This window comes from Panthera onca, chromosome B2 (genome assembly GCF_046562875.1).
Source record: "Panthera onca isolate mPanOnc1 chromosome B2, mPanOnc1 haplotype 2, whole genome shotgun sequence".
Taxonomy (NCBI): domain Eukaryota; kingdom Metazoa; phylum Chordata; class Mammalia; order Carnivora; family Felidae; genus Panthera; species Panthera onca.
Window position 1 is genome coordinate 43,045,110 of NC_138343.1, and position 16,060 is coordinate 43,061,169.

Consider the following 16,060-nt stretch of genomic DNA (forward strand, 5'->3'; position numbering starts at 1 on the left):
AAAATTATACTTTCTCTTTGTTACTGACATGGCCTTGCTTAAAGCGATTTGGTGGTCAGGTATAGGAAACTGAAATAAATGCTATGAGTATATGAAAATAACATTCCAATACTTCTTATAAAAATTAGACCTCATTACTAATAACACTAATTAATACTAATAATTCAGCTTTGTCATTACTTCATTACAGTACACTACTCACACATAAATTAATAAACATTCATTTGTAAACTAAATTTCATAGATCAGAATCAAAGTTTTATTGACTGAAATGTAGTTTAGCATAATACATCAAAGCACAGACTCTGATGGAGTTACACTCCCAGGCTTAAACACCAGGTTTTGCCACTTATTATAATGGCAATTTTTTGCAAGTTACTAACTTTTGTGTCTCCATTTCCTCCTCTAATCTGTGAGAGGGGAGTAACAGTATTCACCTCATGGGGCTGTGTGAAAATTAAATGAAATGGGGGGGACGGGGGGGTGGGCCTGGGTGGCCCAGTCGGTTAAGCGCCCGATTTTGGCTCAGGTCATGATCTCGCAGTTCGTGAGTTCCAGCTCCGCGCTGGGCTTTGTGCTGACGGCTCAGAGCCTGGAGCCTGCTTCAGATCTGTGTCTCCCTCTCTCTCTGTCCCTGCCCTGCTCGCATGCTGTCTCTCTCTCTCAAAAATAAACATTTAAAAAAAAAAAATGAAAGAAAGAAACGAAATGGTATACGGAAGCATTCAGGAAGTGCCTGGTACACATTATGCTCTACACAAGCATTCACTATGATCATCAGTATTATTAAAGCATCCCTGAAGGTGTAATAAATGTCAGCACTGTTTACCTTTAAGAATTTTTCTCCAATTTCCTAAAAACTTAAACACAGTAGGGAAACTCAATATTTGAAGCAACCCTGCGTGAGTTTAATGAACATCTATTACTAATTCCTATGTTTACATATCAGGTCTCTTTAAAGACAGATTAGTGTGAGGACAGAACTGGGAACAGAATTCTCTCACAGCTCAAAACTTATAATGTTAAATAATAGCCAAAAGATACCATTTTACATAGACAACTCTGCCCTAGTCTAATGCAGCAATGAATAAACAGATTTTGCTATATACCCCAAAAATTCCCAGGAAAAGAAGCAAATCTTACTGTACTAGTTCAGTTTGGGACATACTAAGTTTGAGATGCTCACAGAATACTTAAAGGACACTCCAGGAAGCAGTCAGAAGCACAGACTTCAGGAAGCTTACCCTCAGAAGGTCATCACTCCCTCCCTTGTACTACCATGAAATTAATTGCTCACATCCTATCACATGACAGTCACGTGTCTCCACAACCCTTCTCTATTGCTGCACTATTCTGAAGGCATTTAGGTACCACCAGATAGGAGGCCAATAAATGTTGGTTTTTAAAAATGCAAAACTTGCACAACTGTACAGTTAAGAGAGTGAATTTTATTGTATATAAAAAAACACTCCTGAATAAAAAAATTTCTTTTCAATCTGTGAACTTTAAATATGGATGAAACTTTCATTTGGAAGAATTCTTATAAAATGTAAGTGACGTGTAAACACAAAACCACTATTTTTTTTTTTAATTTAGTTGCATGAGAATTACTAAATGCTACCAAGCAGTGAAACCTGGCATCATCACCAGGTCAAAAACCTGACAAAGTACAATATAACAAAGCAAGAAATATATAAATGAGTAAAATAAAGAAGAAAATATCCAATGAAAACTCCTTGAAGTGCTCTTAATCAAAATTCTTAAGAAGTTTGTTAAAATACCTGCAATGTGGATTGAAAAGATTTCACTTTGTAATTTACAGGCTACTTGAGTTCAGTAACTTAAAAATGAAAAGCCTCTTGGGCCCTCCCAGCACACATTACTCAAAGAGCTGTGATAAGAAACATACAGCAAATGTGCTGAGTTATATGTACTCGGTAAGGGAAAGCTGCTTGTCATCCCCAACCCACCAACTCTTTGATGGCTCGTCCTTTAGTTTAAAATCTGTAGAACACTTCCTAAAGAATACTTCACTGGTAGAATTTACAACACAAACTTAAAATATGGTCAATTCTCTCAAGGCGCTAACAGTACAGACCAGCTGCCAGTTCTGTATTTGATCAGGACAATGTCACTTGTGTTTCACAATTAGACACCTTTCACAGTGCAACTATCCCCTGGAAATGATACCACAATACTGTTACTTATTTAGAGGGCAGGGAGCCAAGAGAAAAACAGCTCATTAGTGGTGAAATGACAGCAGAAGATTAAAAAACAGCAATACAGGGGCACCTGGGTGGTTCAGTCAGTTAAGCGTCTGACTTTGGCTCAGGACATGATCTCACTGTCCGTGGGTTCAAGCCCCGTGTCGGGCTCTGTGCTAACAGCCTAGAGCCTGGGGCCTCCTTCAGATTCTGTCTCCCACTCTCCCTGCACCTCCCCTGCTTGCTCACTCCCTCTCACAAAAACAAATAAACATTTTTAAAAAATAAATAAAAACAGCAATACAATACAAACAGACTGAACAGAACTGGTGGGGGTTGGGGGGACACAAGCGGGTAAGGATTCACAGAATGAAATTCCTATAACACAAAATAAAGATGAATACTTAGGGCTGCACTTCACATGTGAAATAAGCAACAATAAATGTATACTTATTCTTATATAATCAAAAGCCTAAAAACCTTACACCAATAAAAAACATTGGTAAATTTGAAAAGTTTCCCCCAATTTGGGCCCTCTTTTTGTGTTCTATGAAGCAATTCATAAGGGGAAAAAAATAACTTCAGACTATAAATGATGAATGTAACTATTAGGAATGGTCTCTCTAAGAGGTCTGAAATAGAAGGAAAATGTACATTTCTTCCAAAGCTGTAGCCAACAATAACTTTTGCATTCTGAATCCAGCTTAAGCACATTAGTTGAGAAGATGTTTGCAAAAGTATTTAATAAGAAAGTGCTGAATTTAGCTTTTATTTTTTTCTGTTTTCTTAAGTGGCCTGCAGTCTATCAAATGCACTAAGAAGAACCTCTCCTAAGTATAAATGACAAAAGGAAATACAGCTTTCTTACAGAGAGCTGTTTCTATAGACCAGGTAAACCTTTTCTGTAAAGGGCCAGACAGTAAATATTTTCAGCTTTACAGGCCACATGGTCTCTGTCACAAATACTCTGTCATATAGCATGAAAGCAGTGACAGATAGCAAATGAGTATGGATGTGGTCCAATAAAATCTTCTTTTCAAAAGCAGGCAGCCAGTCCATTGGCCCATGACCATAGTGTGCTGCCTATGCTACAGAGCTTATTTTTTATTTACAACAAATACATTGTTTTAATAAATACCGCCAACTTTAAAATATGATGTCTGGGAATTGCTTTAAAATACTGTATGAAAGAAAAGTAGACAGTAGGGAGAAAGGTTAAGTAGGACTAGCAAAACACAATTATTGTTAAAATTGGATGATTTTATGGAGTTCATGAGTTCATTGGAGTTGGAGTTCATTATCCTACTCTCTTATGAGTTTGAAATTAAAAAGCTTTTAAAAACACAAAGTAAATCAATGAACCAGCTCTACAAGAAAATGAATTTCTTCACTTTACTGTAAACCTTCTAAAGCACATTTGATATTCTGAAACATAATTAACAGAATGCAATATAAAACATTCTTAATGTAAATCTACAAAACTAAAATGAAAATGCTTATCATATAAAAATTATACCAGCATAAAACCCTTAACAATTTCCATAATTTGAAACCCAGGTTCACCTCATACAACTCTTAATATACTAAGTTTATTCTCATCTTATCTAACAAAATACGTTATCAATTTCTGGTTTAAGAATATAACTATTTTCATAGGGGATATGCTATTTATGTTAACATGTAATAGGTATACCATTTTGCAAGTAAATTACTAATTTTTTATTCCTCAGTTTTAAACTCTGGGCAATAAATATTAACGGATTAAAACCCACATAAACAAATGCTGCTTAAGGTCTTCAACAACTAAGAGTGTAAAAGGAACCTCACACCAAAAGGTTTGAGAACCTACGACCTAAACGTTCTCAGTGCTGTCTAAAGTTATGTTTATCGAGCATAGAACAGCCTACATATCTGAACAATAATCATCACACAATAGCGTTAACCCTCTATGAAGGCTACCAATATACACCCACAAGAGGAAGATACTTAAACCTTCCACAGAAACATTCTTTTCAAATTGCCCAGTATGTCACAAATAATGTATCTACAGGAAAAGAAGAGTTCTAATGTGTTGTCCCACTTACGCGAGTAATTGTCTCCTGAACTAAGAATAAACTAAAACGAATATATGGCAGCAGACATTTCTAATAAATATGCTACCTCCCCTCAAATCAAGATTTGCCATGTCACTCAATGCAAGAAACAAGAAATTAAGCTAAAAAGAGTCTTAAGGAAAGAATGATTGTGCAATTTCTCAAAAAGAACACACGTGTTTTTTAGATGTTCTATGTTTTTTCTCAACATTCAGCAATATAGTGATTTCAAATATTATCAAAACTAAAAAGTAATTTAAATTAGGCTCATGGAATTATTATGATACTTGAGAAAAACAGAGAACCTCTCCGTGAAAACATTTCAACTATCCAAGAATATAATCAACCTCAAAGTCCTCTAAATCTAAAACTAAAATAGTAATAAACAATCCATAACACAGATTTGAGCAGAGAATCATAACGAGAGCAAACCGACTTAAGTGATTGTTCATTCTTTTATAAAGATGAACCAGTACTTATTTTTCAGATACAGCACTACTGGAGCATTATTAACCTATTTTGCCCCTTCTACATATGGCTATTTAAACTATGAAGAGACTATTGCATTTTTACTTCGTTAAGTACACATTTCAAAGTTAAGTTTTAGAAATGTTGTTATTTCTATTGTCTTTTATCAAATGAATAAACTTGAAATAGTAAGAAGTGTGATGCAGAGACATACTCACATCATACTCTGTAATTCTGCTGCAAAGCTTACCGACTTCCCCGCACTTCTTCCACTACTTGAAGTGGCAGTAGACATTGGGCTGGCTGCAGTATTATTCATCTAAATAAAAAAGAAATAAGGCTTACAAAATGTATTTAACTATAAACAAGTGTATGGAGAGTGGAAGCAATTATAAATTACTTCAAAAGTAGAGAAAATTTTAAATTTCTAATTTTTACATAAATCTGATTTGTTCCTATTAATATTCTTTATTAAATGAAATAGCAAAAAGGAAAAACTGCTTAGTCGAATATGATATCAAAAATTACCGACTTGGGGCGCCTGGGTGGCGCAGTCGGTTAAGCGTCCGACTTCAGCCAGGTCATGATCTCACGGTCCGTGAGTTCGAGCCCCGCGTCAGGCTCTGGGCTGATGGCTCAGAGCCTGGAGCTTGTTTCCGATTCTGTGTCTCCCTCTCTCTCTGTCCCTCCCCCGTTCATGCTCTGTCTCTCTCTGTCCCACAAATAAATAAAAAAAAGTTGAAAAAAAAAATTTAAAAAAAAAAATTACCGACTTAAGTGATAAACGTTTTAGTACCAATTTTACAATAAATAATGGAAGAAAAAGAGTCATTAAAATAACAGAACTCCATGGTTTCCAAATACGTTCCAGGGAGCCCTAAGGTTCACTGGCAATATTTCAGGGAGCTCCCAAGGGGTCTCTAAGCACACCCTCCCAGTTCCAACCAGAACAACAGAACAACTCTGATTTTCCTATTCATGTACTCGGGTTCCAAGTGAGCGTTAATACAAAGAACTGCACAACTGCAAAACACAGAATTAGAAAACCAATGCATAATCTAACCCCCATTTGAACCAAACCCTAAAATATAAATAATAAAAATAAAGTCAATCAGCACATCAGAAGTAAGTAGTGTGATATTTTACCTTATGGTTAACTAACTCATCAATTTAAAATGTGACTTTTTCCCCCAATAAAATTAAGCCGATGCATAATAGGAAAAGTAGATGCCAAACCTAATATATGCTGTTTTATTTAATGCATGTGGCAGTCCTATAAACAAGAATTAGTGAAAATAACATCACAATAAAAGTAGATAAAAGCCTCAACTATTACTCGGTAAGTGCTCAATAAATGTTAGCTATTATTTTGTATGTCCATATAAACGTTGCAATATAATTTCCTTACAATAAAAATAATTTGCAGATTTGAACATATGATAAAAGAAAGTAGTACTGGGGCACCCGGGTGGCTCAGTTGGTTTGGTGTCTGAATCTTGATTTTGGGTTCAGGTCATGATCTCACGGTTCATGGGATCAAGGCCCACACCAGGCTCTGTGCTGGCAGCTCCAAGCCTGCTTGGGATTCTGTGCCTCTCTCTCTGCCTCACCCCCTTGCATGCATGCACGCGCGCATGCAAAATAAATAAACTTTGAAAAAGAAAAGAAGAAGCTTTTGAGAAGTCAACAGGACAGAGGACTAAGATAAACAGCAGGCTAGCTGGTTAGCTAGATCTGAGTGTCACAATATCCTTCTGTGGCAAAGCCAACTATCTGCCAACAGAAGTCATGGTCTAGTTAGAGGGCCCTTAGGGCCAGGCCAAATGCAAGAGCAAAGAAAAACAAGGGAAAAAGTTTCACTCAAACTGAGCCTGAAAACCAAAATTCTAAAGCACATAAAAAAGCTGATGCTATTAAAGACCATAAACGTATGTTAAGCCTGATTTCTTTTCCACAAAGATTTTTAAAGTAAGTCCTTTTTTCTACAAAAATATAGGATAAGAAGCATCACGATTAGAACTCAGGTTTTAAAAAACAAAAAACAAAAAACAATTCACATCACCAAATCCAAGATTGGGGGAAAATAGACAGGAACCCAACTACTTCTAGGAATGGTCCTACAGAATCAGGGCAGTGATTTAAAACAAAAAAACAAAAAACAAAAAACAAAAAAAAACAAGGAACCTGGCTCTCCCAAGAACCTCAGAAAATGTTTCCCTCACCCAAGAGAATACTGGCAAAGATATGCTATCATGGAGAAAACGTTAAACTCAAAGATTGTGTATTAACCCCAGCCTCCAAAAACGGGATTTAAGTTGACTCATGTCAGATTTGAAGACATGTCAGTCTGTGGGATTATCCTGTGGCCAAATGTCCTGTTGACGTTGCTGGAGCAGCCTGCCCCTTTAGTCACCCTGCTTTCACTCTCTCTGAAGAGGAGACATTTCAGAAAGTTAATTCCTATTAAAACAGCTTTCTTCAGTTGTCCCCCTACTGCAAATGTTTCACATCAAGAGTATTTATCGGTAAGAGGTAAAAGGTCCCAATCCTAGTTTATTATAACCACGATCATCCTTCCACAGTCAGTTATTTAATTTTTACATCAAGCAGGTGAATAACATTTTTCTGACATGATGAGCTGATAGCTCATTAGAATCTTTAAAATAATTATTTCCCATACCCAAATTTTGTTTGATTTTAGATAATTAACTTTAGACATAACTTCTTTACACATCAAAGTCCTATCATCCCAATGCTTTATTTCCTTTCTCCTAGACATTTAAAAAAAAAAAAAAAGTCAGTTAAAAGCAGAAGCACTCAAGTCAATTTTCTCTAATAAATACAGTTAACATGGAACTGAAAACCTACTGTAATCTTCTCAATGGGTTAATGTCCTGCAGTCGTTTTAGCTTTCGATTGAAATGCAGCTGTTTGCCATATTTTACAAAATGAATTCAGATGTGCAGATGGAGATCTAGATTATTTCAACATGCCACAGTTTAAATGTGAACCCGAGGACTAAGTTCATCTCTGATTAATACATATTTAAACCCAATCATTAAGTCAATAGTCAATACCATATCACACCTGTAAAATCTTGTTCCAGAGTAGAAAAACTGACATGTTTTATTTTAAAACAATGGAGCTCGAGGATATACCCTTTTCCTCAGAAAATACCATAATGGAAAAAAATGTTTTAACTGTAGTCAAGTTATACATTACAAATGTGAATTAAACAAAAAAGTAATGAACATGCTACCGGGTTTCTAATTACAGCTCATATTTTTGTTGCTAAATGACCAAAGAAGAAATACCATGAGACATCTTTGGCTTCAAATACCTCAAAGAGTTGGAAACTTTATCACTAGTTATAGCACACCAAAACAACATAAATATCTGTGTTGTGAAATCCATCAGTCTACCCATTTATTAAAAGTGGAATGTTTTATCATTTCTTCTGTTACATCACCACTGAGGAAAATTAATTCAGCAGACCTATGTACTGATTCTGAGTATGAACAGTTTCAATTCCAACCATGCATAACCTGAACATCCCACATACATAAATTAGTAGAAAACTGTTACAGTCAGAACATTCTCATTTTCATAGAACTCCAAAGGCAGGAAGCAATTAAGGTTAAGCTAACACTATTATACACTGCATTTTAGTTTTGTTGTTTAGAAACAAAACAAAACAAAAAAACTCAAGTTACATCACAGCATAAATTTCTCTCGCTGTGAAAAATAATTACCAAAATGATCAATCACTGAAAATGTAAAAAATAAAATAATTTAATTATACACAACTTTAAAACTTTTATACCTAGTATTTGGGATAACACAATGGTAATTCCAATATATTTAAATAAGTGGACTTCAGAAGATATAAAGCTCAAGTGTCCATACAATTACCAGGTAAAACATCTCATGAATAATCCAAAGAATAGATGATTCATGTGTAACTGTCTGGAAATCAACAATTCTCCTGAAACTGCTGATTGTTATTTTCATAACTAAAAATCACTTGTATTCACTTACTACATATTAAATGAGTTCAGAACCTGAGATAAGATGCATCAATCATAGCACTTCTCATACTATAGTGTAACTATTTCCTTGTCATCAAACTGCTAACTGCGTAACGATAGGGACACTGATTTTTCTGTAACTTTGGTGCCTAAAGTACTGCCTAACACTGCTGATGCTCAGTAAATGCTGGGTGAATGAACAAACTACTGAACAGTATAACAAATACAAAGATAAAAAAGACATGTCTCCGCCACTGAGTACCTTAGAGCCTACTGAAGTTAATCGATCAGATATATTCAGTGGAATGAGGTTGGAGATAATGCACAAGATACTATGGGGCAAAAGTAGGAACTAAGACCTGTCAATTATTATGGGGAAACTGTCCTGAGATTTAACACTTGTAAAAATCTGAAAATAAAGCATATTTAGCCACACTAAAAAAAAAAAAAAAAAGTGAACAGCACATCTAAACTACCCATATGCCAGTGGATTACTAAAAGTACAGAAGTGAAAAGTACTCTGAAAACCATGAAGCACCATAAAGAGCAATGTATGATAGTAAATACTCTTCCTTCCCATTCATTCAACAAGCAATAATTTTTCTTAAAAACTATTAGAACAGGAGTAAGTGCTTCCTAACCAAAATCAGTTTGATTCTAATTGGCATAGATAAGAAGATACAAATACTCATAAGCAACACCCAACGATCAAAATGACAAGTTACCAGCTCTAAGCAGAGAATCGCCATCTTAATATAATTATCAAAGACTTCATATTCATAGACAGAAAAACTCTCCTCTGTAGTATACTATTCCCCGGTTCATTTTCCCCCACCAAACCCGCTTCCCTGTCCAACATCCTGATTCTGTATGAACAACACAACTCTTTAGTTGCCTAAGTTCAAAAACTCCAAGGCATTTTTGATTCACCAGCTCCTCTCCTGCCTACCTCCATGCAATCTGGTCCTGGCATATTTTCTCTTAATAAAGCAATTCTAACTCAATCCCTTCCTTTTCAATCTCGCCTTAATAAATACCTTTACTAGAGTATCTTTTAAACCCATCTCCCACATTTCTAATTAATTCTGCATACAGCTCCAGAGTACTCATTCTAAATATCGGTTACTCCTTGAAGTGCCTAGGTGGCTTAGTTGGTTAAGCATCCAACTCTTGGTTTCCACTCAGGTCATGATCTCACAGTTCATGGATTCAAGCCCCGCATCAGGCTCTGCCCTGATAGCACGGAGCCTGTTGAGGATTCTCCATCTCTGCCCCTCCTGCTCTCTCTCAAAAAATAAATAAATAAACATAATAAATAAACAAGTAGTGGTTACTCCTCTACTCAAAGCATCCAATAGCTCTCCTTCCCCTGGAGGATAAAATTTGTCCAATATCAGTCCCACAGGACCTCTGCAGCCTCCTTTCCCTACAGCAGTCAAAGCAAATGACCAGCATCTCCCAAACCATCCCAGGTTCAGAATCGTTAGCCTACAGTTCTTCCTACTTACAGTACCTCTTGTCTCCTCTCCACCTCTCCAAATCCCAGCTGCCTAGAAAAGCCCAACTGAAGCTCAAGGTCTCCAAGACTTCCCAGACTCAACGATCTTCAGGAAGTCTCCTTTCCCTGACATTTAATGTTTTCATTCGCTAATTCTTTTGTTTAACCTTAAATACTTCAGTGCACATTAGTTTATTAATAAACTTCCCCAACTATTGGCAGATGACTGCCCCTCCTCCTTCATAGAGAAATGAAAAGCTCTTACTTACTTCCTCCTCTTTCCTCAACCAAAGCCCCTGTATCTTCTCCTGATTCCCTCCTCTTACAATCTAGGCACTTTCTTCTTTAAAGCTGATGCACGACCTGTGCTTTGGTGTATCCATTCATACCTATTTACTGGACACTTACTGCCAGCCAAACACTGTTGTTAAGAGCTAGGGATAGGATAGTGCCTAAGCTAGACAAAAGAAATATCTTATAATGCAGGAGACAAGCATATAAATATAATGTGAAGTCATGACAAAGGCTATGAAAACAAAATTAAACAAGCTGTTTTCAACCAGGAGGTGACATTTAATATAAGATCTGAACAAAGCCTGGGATGGAGCTCTGGAGAACTTCCAGGCAAAAAGAACAGCAAAGTACCAAGATCTTGAAGCCAGTGTGGCTCAAGGGAAGGGAACAGAGGGGATATGCAGTAGAAAACAAGGCCTGACAGTTAGCAAGAGGCCAGGTGATATAAAGCCCTCTAGGCCATGGAGGTTAAATTTTAGTTGAATATATGTGAAGCTAATACAGAACTGTGAAAAGGGAAGTGACTTGAAATGTTTTAGGTTTTAAAAAGATAACTGGCTGCCATGACATTATACTGCAAAGAAGCAAAGGTACAAGTGAGAAGACCAGTCAGAAAGTTATTGAAGTTGTACAGGCAAAAGAGGACGGCAGCCTGAATTAGTGGTACAAGTGGAGATGGTGAGAAGTGGTCAGCCTTCTGGAATATATTTTGAAGACAGAGCTTATTGCCGATGGATTAGACATGGAGTATGAAAGAACAGTCAAGGAGGACTCTGAAGTTTACTCCGAAGCTTGGGGACTGAGCAACTGGTTGGATGGTGTGCCATTTACTGAGATCAGGAAAACTGAAAAAGGAAAAACAGAGAAACCAGGAGTTCAGTTTACGCCATATTGTCTGAGACGACTATTAGACATTCAAGGGGAGATGAAATCCTGCAGAAGTTGTGTGACAGATGTTGTAAGACAGAAAACTGATATAATTCATGGTCACGGGGTTCTGCTAAGGGTAATTACTCAATACTGGAGGTTCTGATAATAAGGACCAATCATCTCTCAAGTTCAGCTTCTCCATCTGTGAAGAATAATTTCTGCCGGTCTCAGAGGAGTGTTATAAAGAAGACAGTGGCTACCACATAACGGGTATTCAAAAAATCTATTTGAATTGAAAAGAATATCAAAACATCTGTGAACCACGAAAATTCCTGATAGGCAGATATAAACTGTCCATTTACATATCCTAGTTGGCTACATGAGCAGTTACTTTTTTTTAGGAGCACAGTCAGACTGCTCAGAGACCTGTGAAGCTGTATTACTATGTTTTTCTTCTTTAGTTTCGTATTAATGCAGGTTTCTATTTCAAGTGCTTTCACATCCAGTACTCTCTTAGGGAAATACTGAGTTTCAAAAAAAAAAAATCTTTATTCTTTGGAAATACGGTTCTTAAAGTGCACTGCCAATGTGCCCGTCAGATCATCCTAAAATACATAACATTCAACCCCTGACAAAACGGCAAGCTTACGTTTCCCATATTAAAACACTGTTGTTTTTACATAAAGTATCATATACTTGAGTGACTTAATAGTTAACTTTCCAGATAAGGGCAAAAATTTTTAGTCAACTATACTGTCAATAGTAAGTGTAATTGACAAGAATGTCAAGAAAGCTCTCTCTTAAACATTAGGATTCTCTCCCACTCTAGATTCACGTTCTAGAAATATTTAACCTTATGAGGAGTCTATTTTAAATATAAACAAGTCAATAAACTATCTGATGTGGTTAAAAACACAGTTCATGTGACTAAAAAGAAAAGGGAATTAGAGATTTACTGTAGGCATGTAAAAAAAAAATTGATGAATTTGTATACGCATTTCAGAGTTTATAAAGGGTCTTTCACCTGTACTACCTAACATTTTTTCACAATTACCCTCCAAGGCAAGTATCATCCCCACTACCAGTGAGGAAGCCAAGAGTAAAAACTGGGGAAACGTCACAAATCTAACAAAAATCAGGCTTTGATCCAGAGTAGCTGACAGACAGACAACCAGAAATATTCCATCCATGCCCATACATTTTTTAACAAAAATTCATTAACCTCCAATTCTAGTGCCTTAGGTTTTTTTCATTTGTAAACGATGCCCATCTCCTTTAACACGCTAAACTAATGTGAAATTACTGAAAAGTTGTACACATAGTAAGTAGTCAGGGGACTTGTCATTAAGTTGTCTTAGAGACTTGCTAACTTTAAAACTTCATGAATTCTGTGCTTAAAAGTCAATCTTAGGCAGGTGGATAAACAATTAGACAAAACTACAACTATACCAGTTGGCGGGAGGGGGACCAAAGACATCTGAGGTTCAGAACTACAGTTTGAAAAAAACTAATTTCATCCAAATCCCTCATTTTTCAGGTGAGGAAACTGAAGTCCAGAGGGGTTTCTTGAACTGCCCAAGGACACATCACTATTTAGTGATACAGCTGGGACTAAAACTGAGTTCCCCTGACTCCCGTCCAGAGTTCTTTCTACTATCCCACAAGGAACATACAAATAAAAGTGGATCCTAATTAACTCACAAGACCTCCACAATGTGTTTGTCATAGTGAACTTTGTTGTGAAATATCTGCCTATGCCGACTCACAGTTTCGCAGTAAACGGCTAAACTGTGTCATTTATATTCACATAATATTTTGCATTTATAAAGTGCACTCACATAAATTATTCCAATTTATGCCCTACGAATTCAATGAACACACTATTTTTTTTTTCAGCAACTACTACATACCATATGCCAGGCAGCATGCCATCTTCATACTCGTTACCTTATTCAGCCTTCAATATCCATTCACTATCAGCCAGATACTATCAGAGGCAGTAATACAATGCAAAAAAAACCCAACAGACCCATTCCAGAAAGTGAGCACCTCATCAGTATCACTTATTAAGGGGGAATGACATGTCTGGATAAATAAATGAGATACAGCATTTAGCACAGGAGACGGAACACATCAAATGCCCATGAAAATGGTGGACCTCCCTTAGCAGTAGTATGCGGTTGTTTAGGGTAGAAAATATATTGCAACCAGATCAGTAAAGCACCATTACCAAGACTTATAGTATTGTTAAAGAGAGCAACCTCGGGTAGAGCCTATTATACTCGATGCTGTTTTACAAATAAAATTTACAACAACTTTTGCAGATTTAAGATTAGTCTTTACTAGAGGTAGTAGGTGGAATAGTTGAGACAAAACCAATTAAAATAAAATGTCTTTGTAAAGTAAGACAATTTATGTAATTCTCCTCTATGGTATTCAACAATCCTGTGGGAAGGCTGGAATGAGGTGAAATACTAATTCCATTTTACAGATGAGGAAATTGAGTCTCAGAGAAGTTAAACACCTTCACTGGAGTCACAAAGAAAGAATATGGTAGAAAAGGGCGAAACCTAGGTTTGCAGAATTAGTCTCAAGTACTCTTTGCACCTATCCACAATGTATCCCAGAACATCAACATCTCTTCCAGATATGTTATTCAATAAACTTAAGGCTAAAACAGCTAATATTTATTGAGCACTGACTTATATGCTTTGCTGTACCCAACACTGCACCCAACACATCACATGGATTATCTCATTTAATCCTCAGCAGAGTGAGAACTCAAACCAAGTGTGTTTGACTCTCAATAAAATATTTTACCTACCACAGTATAAGTTAAATTAACACAATAAGGCATTTGGCTACATTATTTTTCTTTATTATAGAACAATAAGCAAAATCCTTCCTGGACATCCTAAATAATAACAGATTTCTGACTGACTTCACTATTCAACTTAACCATAAAATAAAATGGGTATTATTTTCAACAAGATTACTCAATCTTCTGATTTGACTGACTTAGCCTAAATTTCTTTGCAGCTTCCTACACCAAAAGATCATTAATGTAGGGAAAAGCAAAAACACAAAAAGATCACTTATGTAGAGAAAAGCAAAAATCAAACTGTCCAAGATTTCCATCCAGTATAGAGAGAAAAGCAAAAATGTTTACCTACCAGTAGTTTAAATGAACAGGTCACTTGCTGGCCTTATTCCAGATATCTCATCTATTATTTAAGCACACAACCAATAATTCTCTCAATACTTTAGTACATTTGTGAGATTGCAATATAATTAATCCCCCTAAAAATTACATATTACAAACTTCAACAAGTAATAAGACTAAAAGTAGAGTGGCCGTATTATTATGTGATACCAACTGGGACATTTTTTATATGAAAGGGGCTCTATTAGGATAAAGAGGCTCTAAACAATGACTGTCCCAGAAAAGTTGGAGTTTACAATCACCCTATATAAGAGCAACCCATTTTGATTTGTATGTTATGGGTTATTCAAATGCATATTTCATGGGCTTTAAGTTTTTGGCCTAGATCTAACGATTATCTTCAGCCTTGAGATCAAGGGCACTAGGCCAGAGTTAAGGGTGCTACCTAAAATAAAGTTGTTTTTTTTTAAGTTTTATTCTCACACTAAAATAATGTGCTTAAAAAAGAAAAAAAAATCTACATATCTCAAAGAAAGGAATCTCATCAATATCACCAAATTTCAGACTTATCTCTTCAAAAGTTTTGAATATTGATAACCACAAAACTATTTCTAAAATGGCCCAATGCTCAAAAGTTATTAGTATAAATTATCAACTTGCTTTATTATACAAAAAGTTATGAAACAAAACAACAAAACCAAAAAAAAAAAAAAGCACTATCTTTCAAATGGAAATCAACTTTAGGAATAAAAAAGTAGAAACGTTTTCACTGAAACTTAACCAAAGTGATAAAAGATAATGGAACCCCATGGTCACAATACGGTACAATAATGATTAAAGGAAGTGCCAGCTAGTATTGTTATGGCTTTCCAGATGAATCTGGCATTAGCTGTACAACCCAAGGAGTCAAAAGAACAATTTGCTTTAATTTGTCAAGCTGTAAATAAGTACTAACAGACCCATGCTTTGAACTATAGTATTTGAGCAAAAGGCATTATTTGAATATAATTATGATTCCCTAAGGCAATAAATGTTCCAAGAATTGGCTTCGACTTAAAATTCAATCAAATCAAGAAGTGAAACGCGTCTCAAAGTCTAGATTCTAGGCGTAAGCTGCCCAAAAGGCAGTGAACTAGCCACTTTTGGTTATTTATATTTAAATTAGTTGAAATATAATTTAAGTTCTTCAGTGCAATTGTCACATTTCAAGTGCTCAAGAGCCACTTGATGCTAGTGGATACCACATTAGTACAGCACAGATTACGGAATATTTCCATCATGGCAGAAACTTCTACAATATTGGACAGTGCTTCTATGGACCTAGGCTGCTCTAGATCTTTGCTTGAATACTCCCAGAGATTAAGAAACTTGCAATAACGAATTAAGTTCAATGAGGTGCATTCTCTTTTTGCAAAGTACCACCAAAAAAATTGATCCTCATG

General features: G+C 36.0%; 2 protein-coding genes across 12 annotated transcripts in view; one reads left to right on the forward strand and one right to left on the reverse strand.

Moving 5' to 3' along the window:
- The window catches only part of SUPT3H (SPT3 homolog, SAGA and STAGA complex component), a 539,689-nt gene that overhangs the window by 522,335 nt on the left and 1,294 nt on the right, over nt 1-16,060 (reverse strand). For 3 of the 4 annotated variants that reach the window (XM_078446962.2, XM_078446964.1, XM_078446963.1), the window contains exon 2: nt 4,984-5,084. In XM_078446962.2, the coding sequence (XP_078303088.1) occupies nt 4,984-5,084 (101 nt within the window). Of the gene's footprint in view, nt 1-4,983; nt 5,087-16,060 lie in introns of those variants that run through there. The other variant, XM_078446965.1, reaches the window with a different exon arrangement.
- Nucleotides 1-16,060, forward strand: part of RUNX2 (RUNX family transcription factor 2) — a 326,374-nt gene that overhangs the window by 38,900 nt on the left and 271,414 nt on the right. The window lies entirely within an intron of this gene.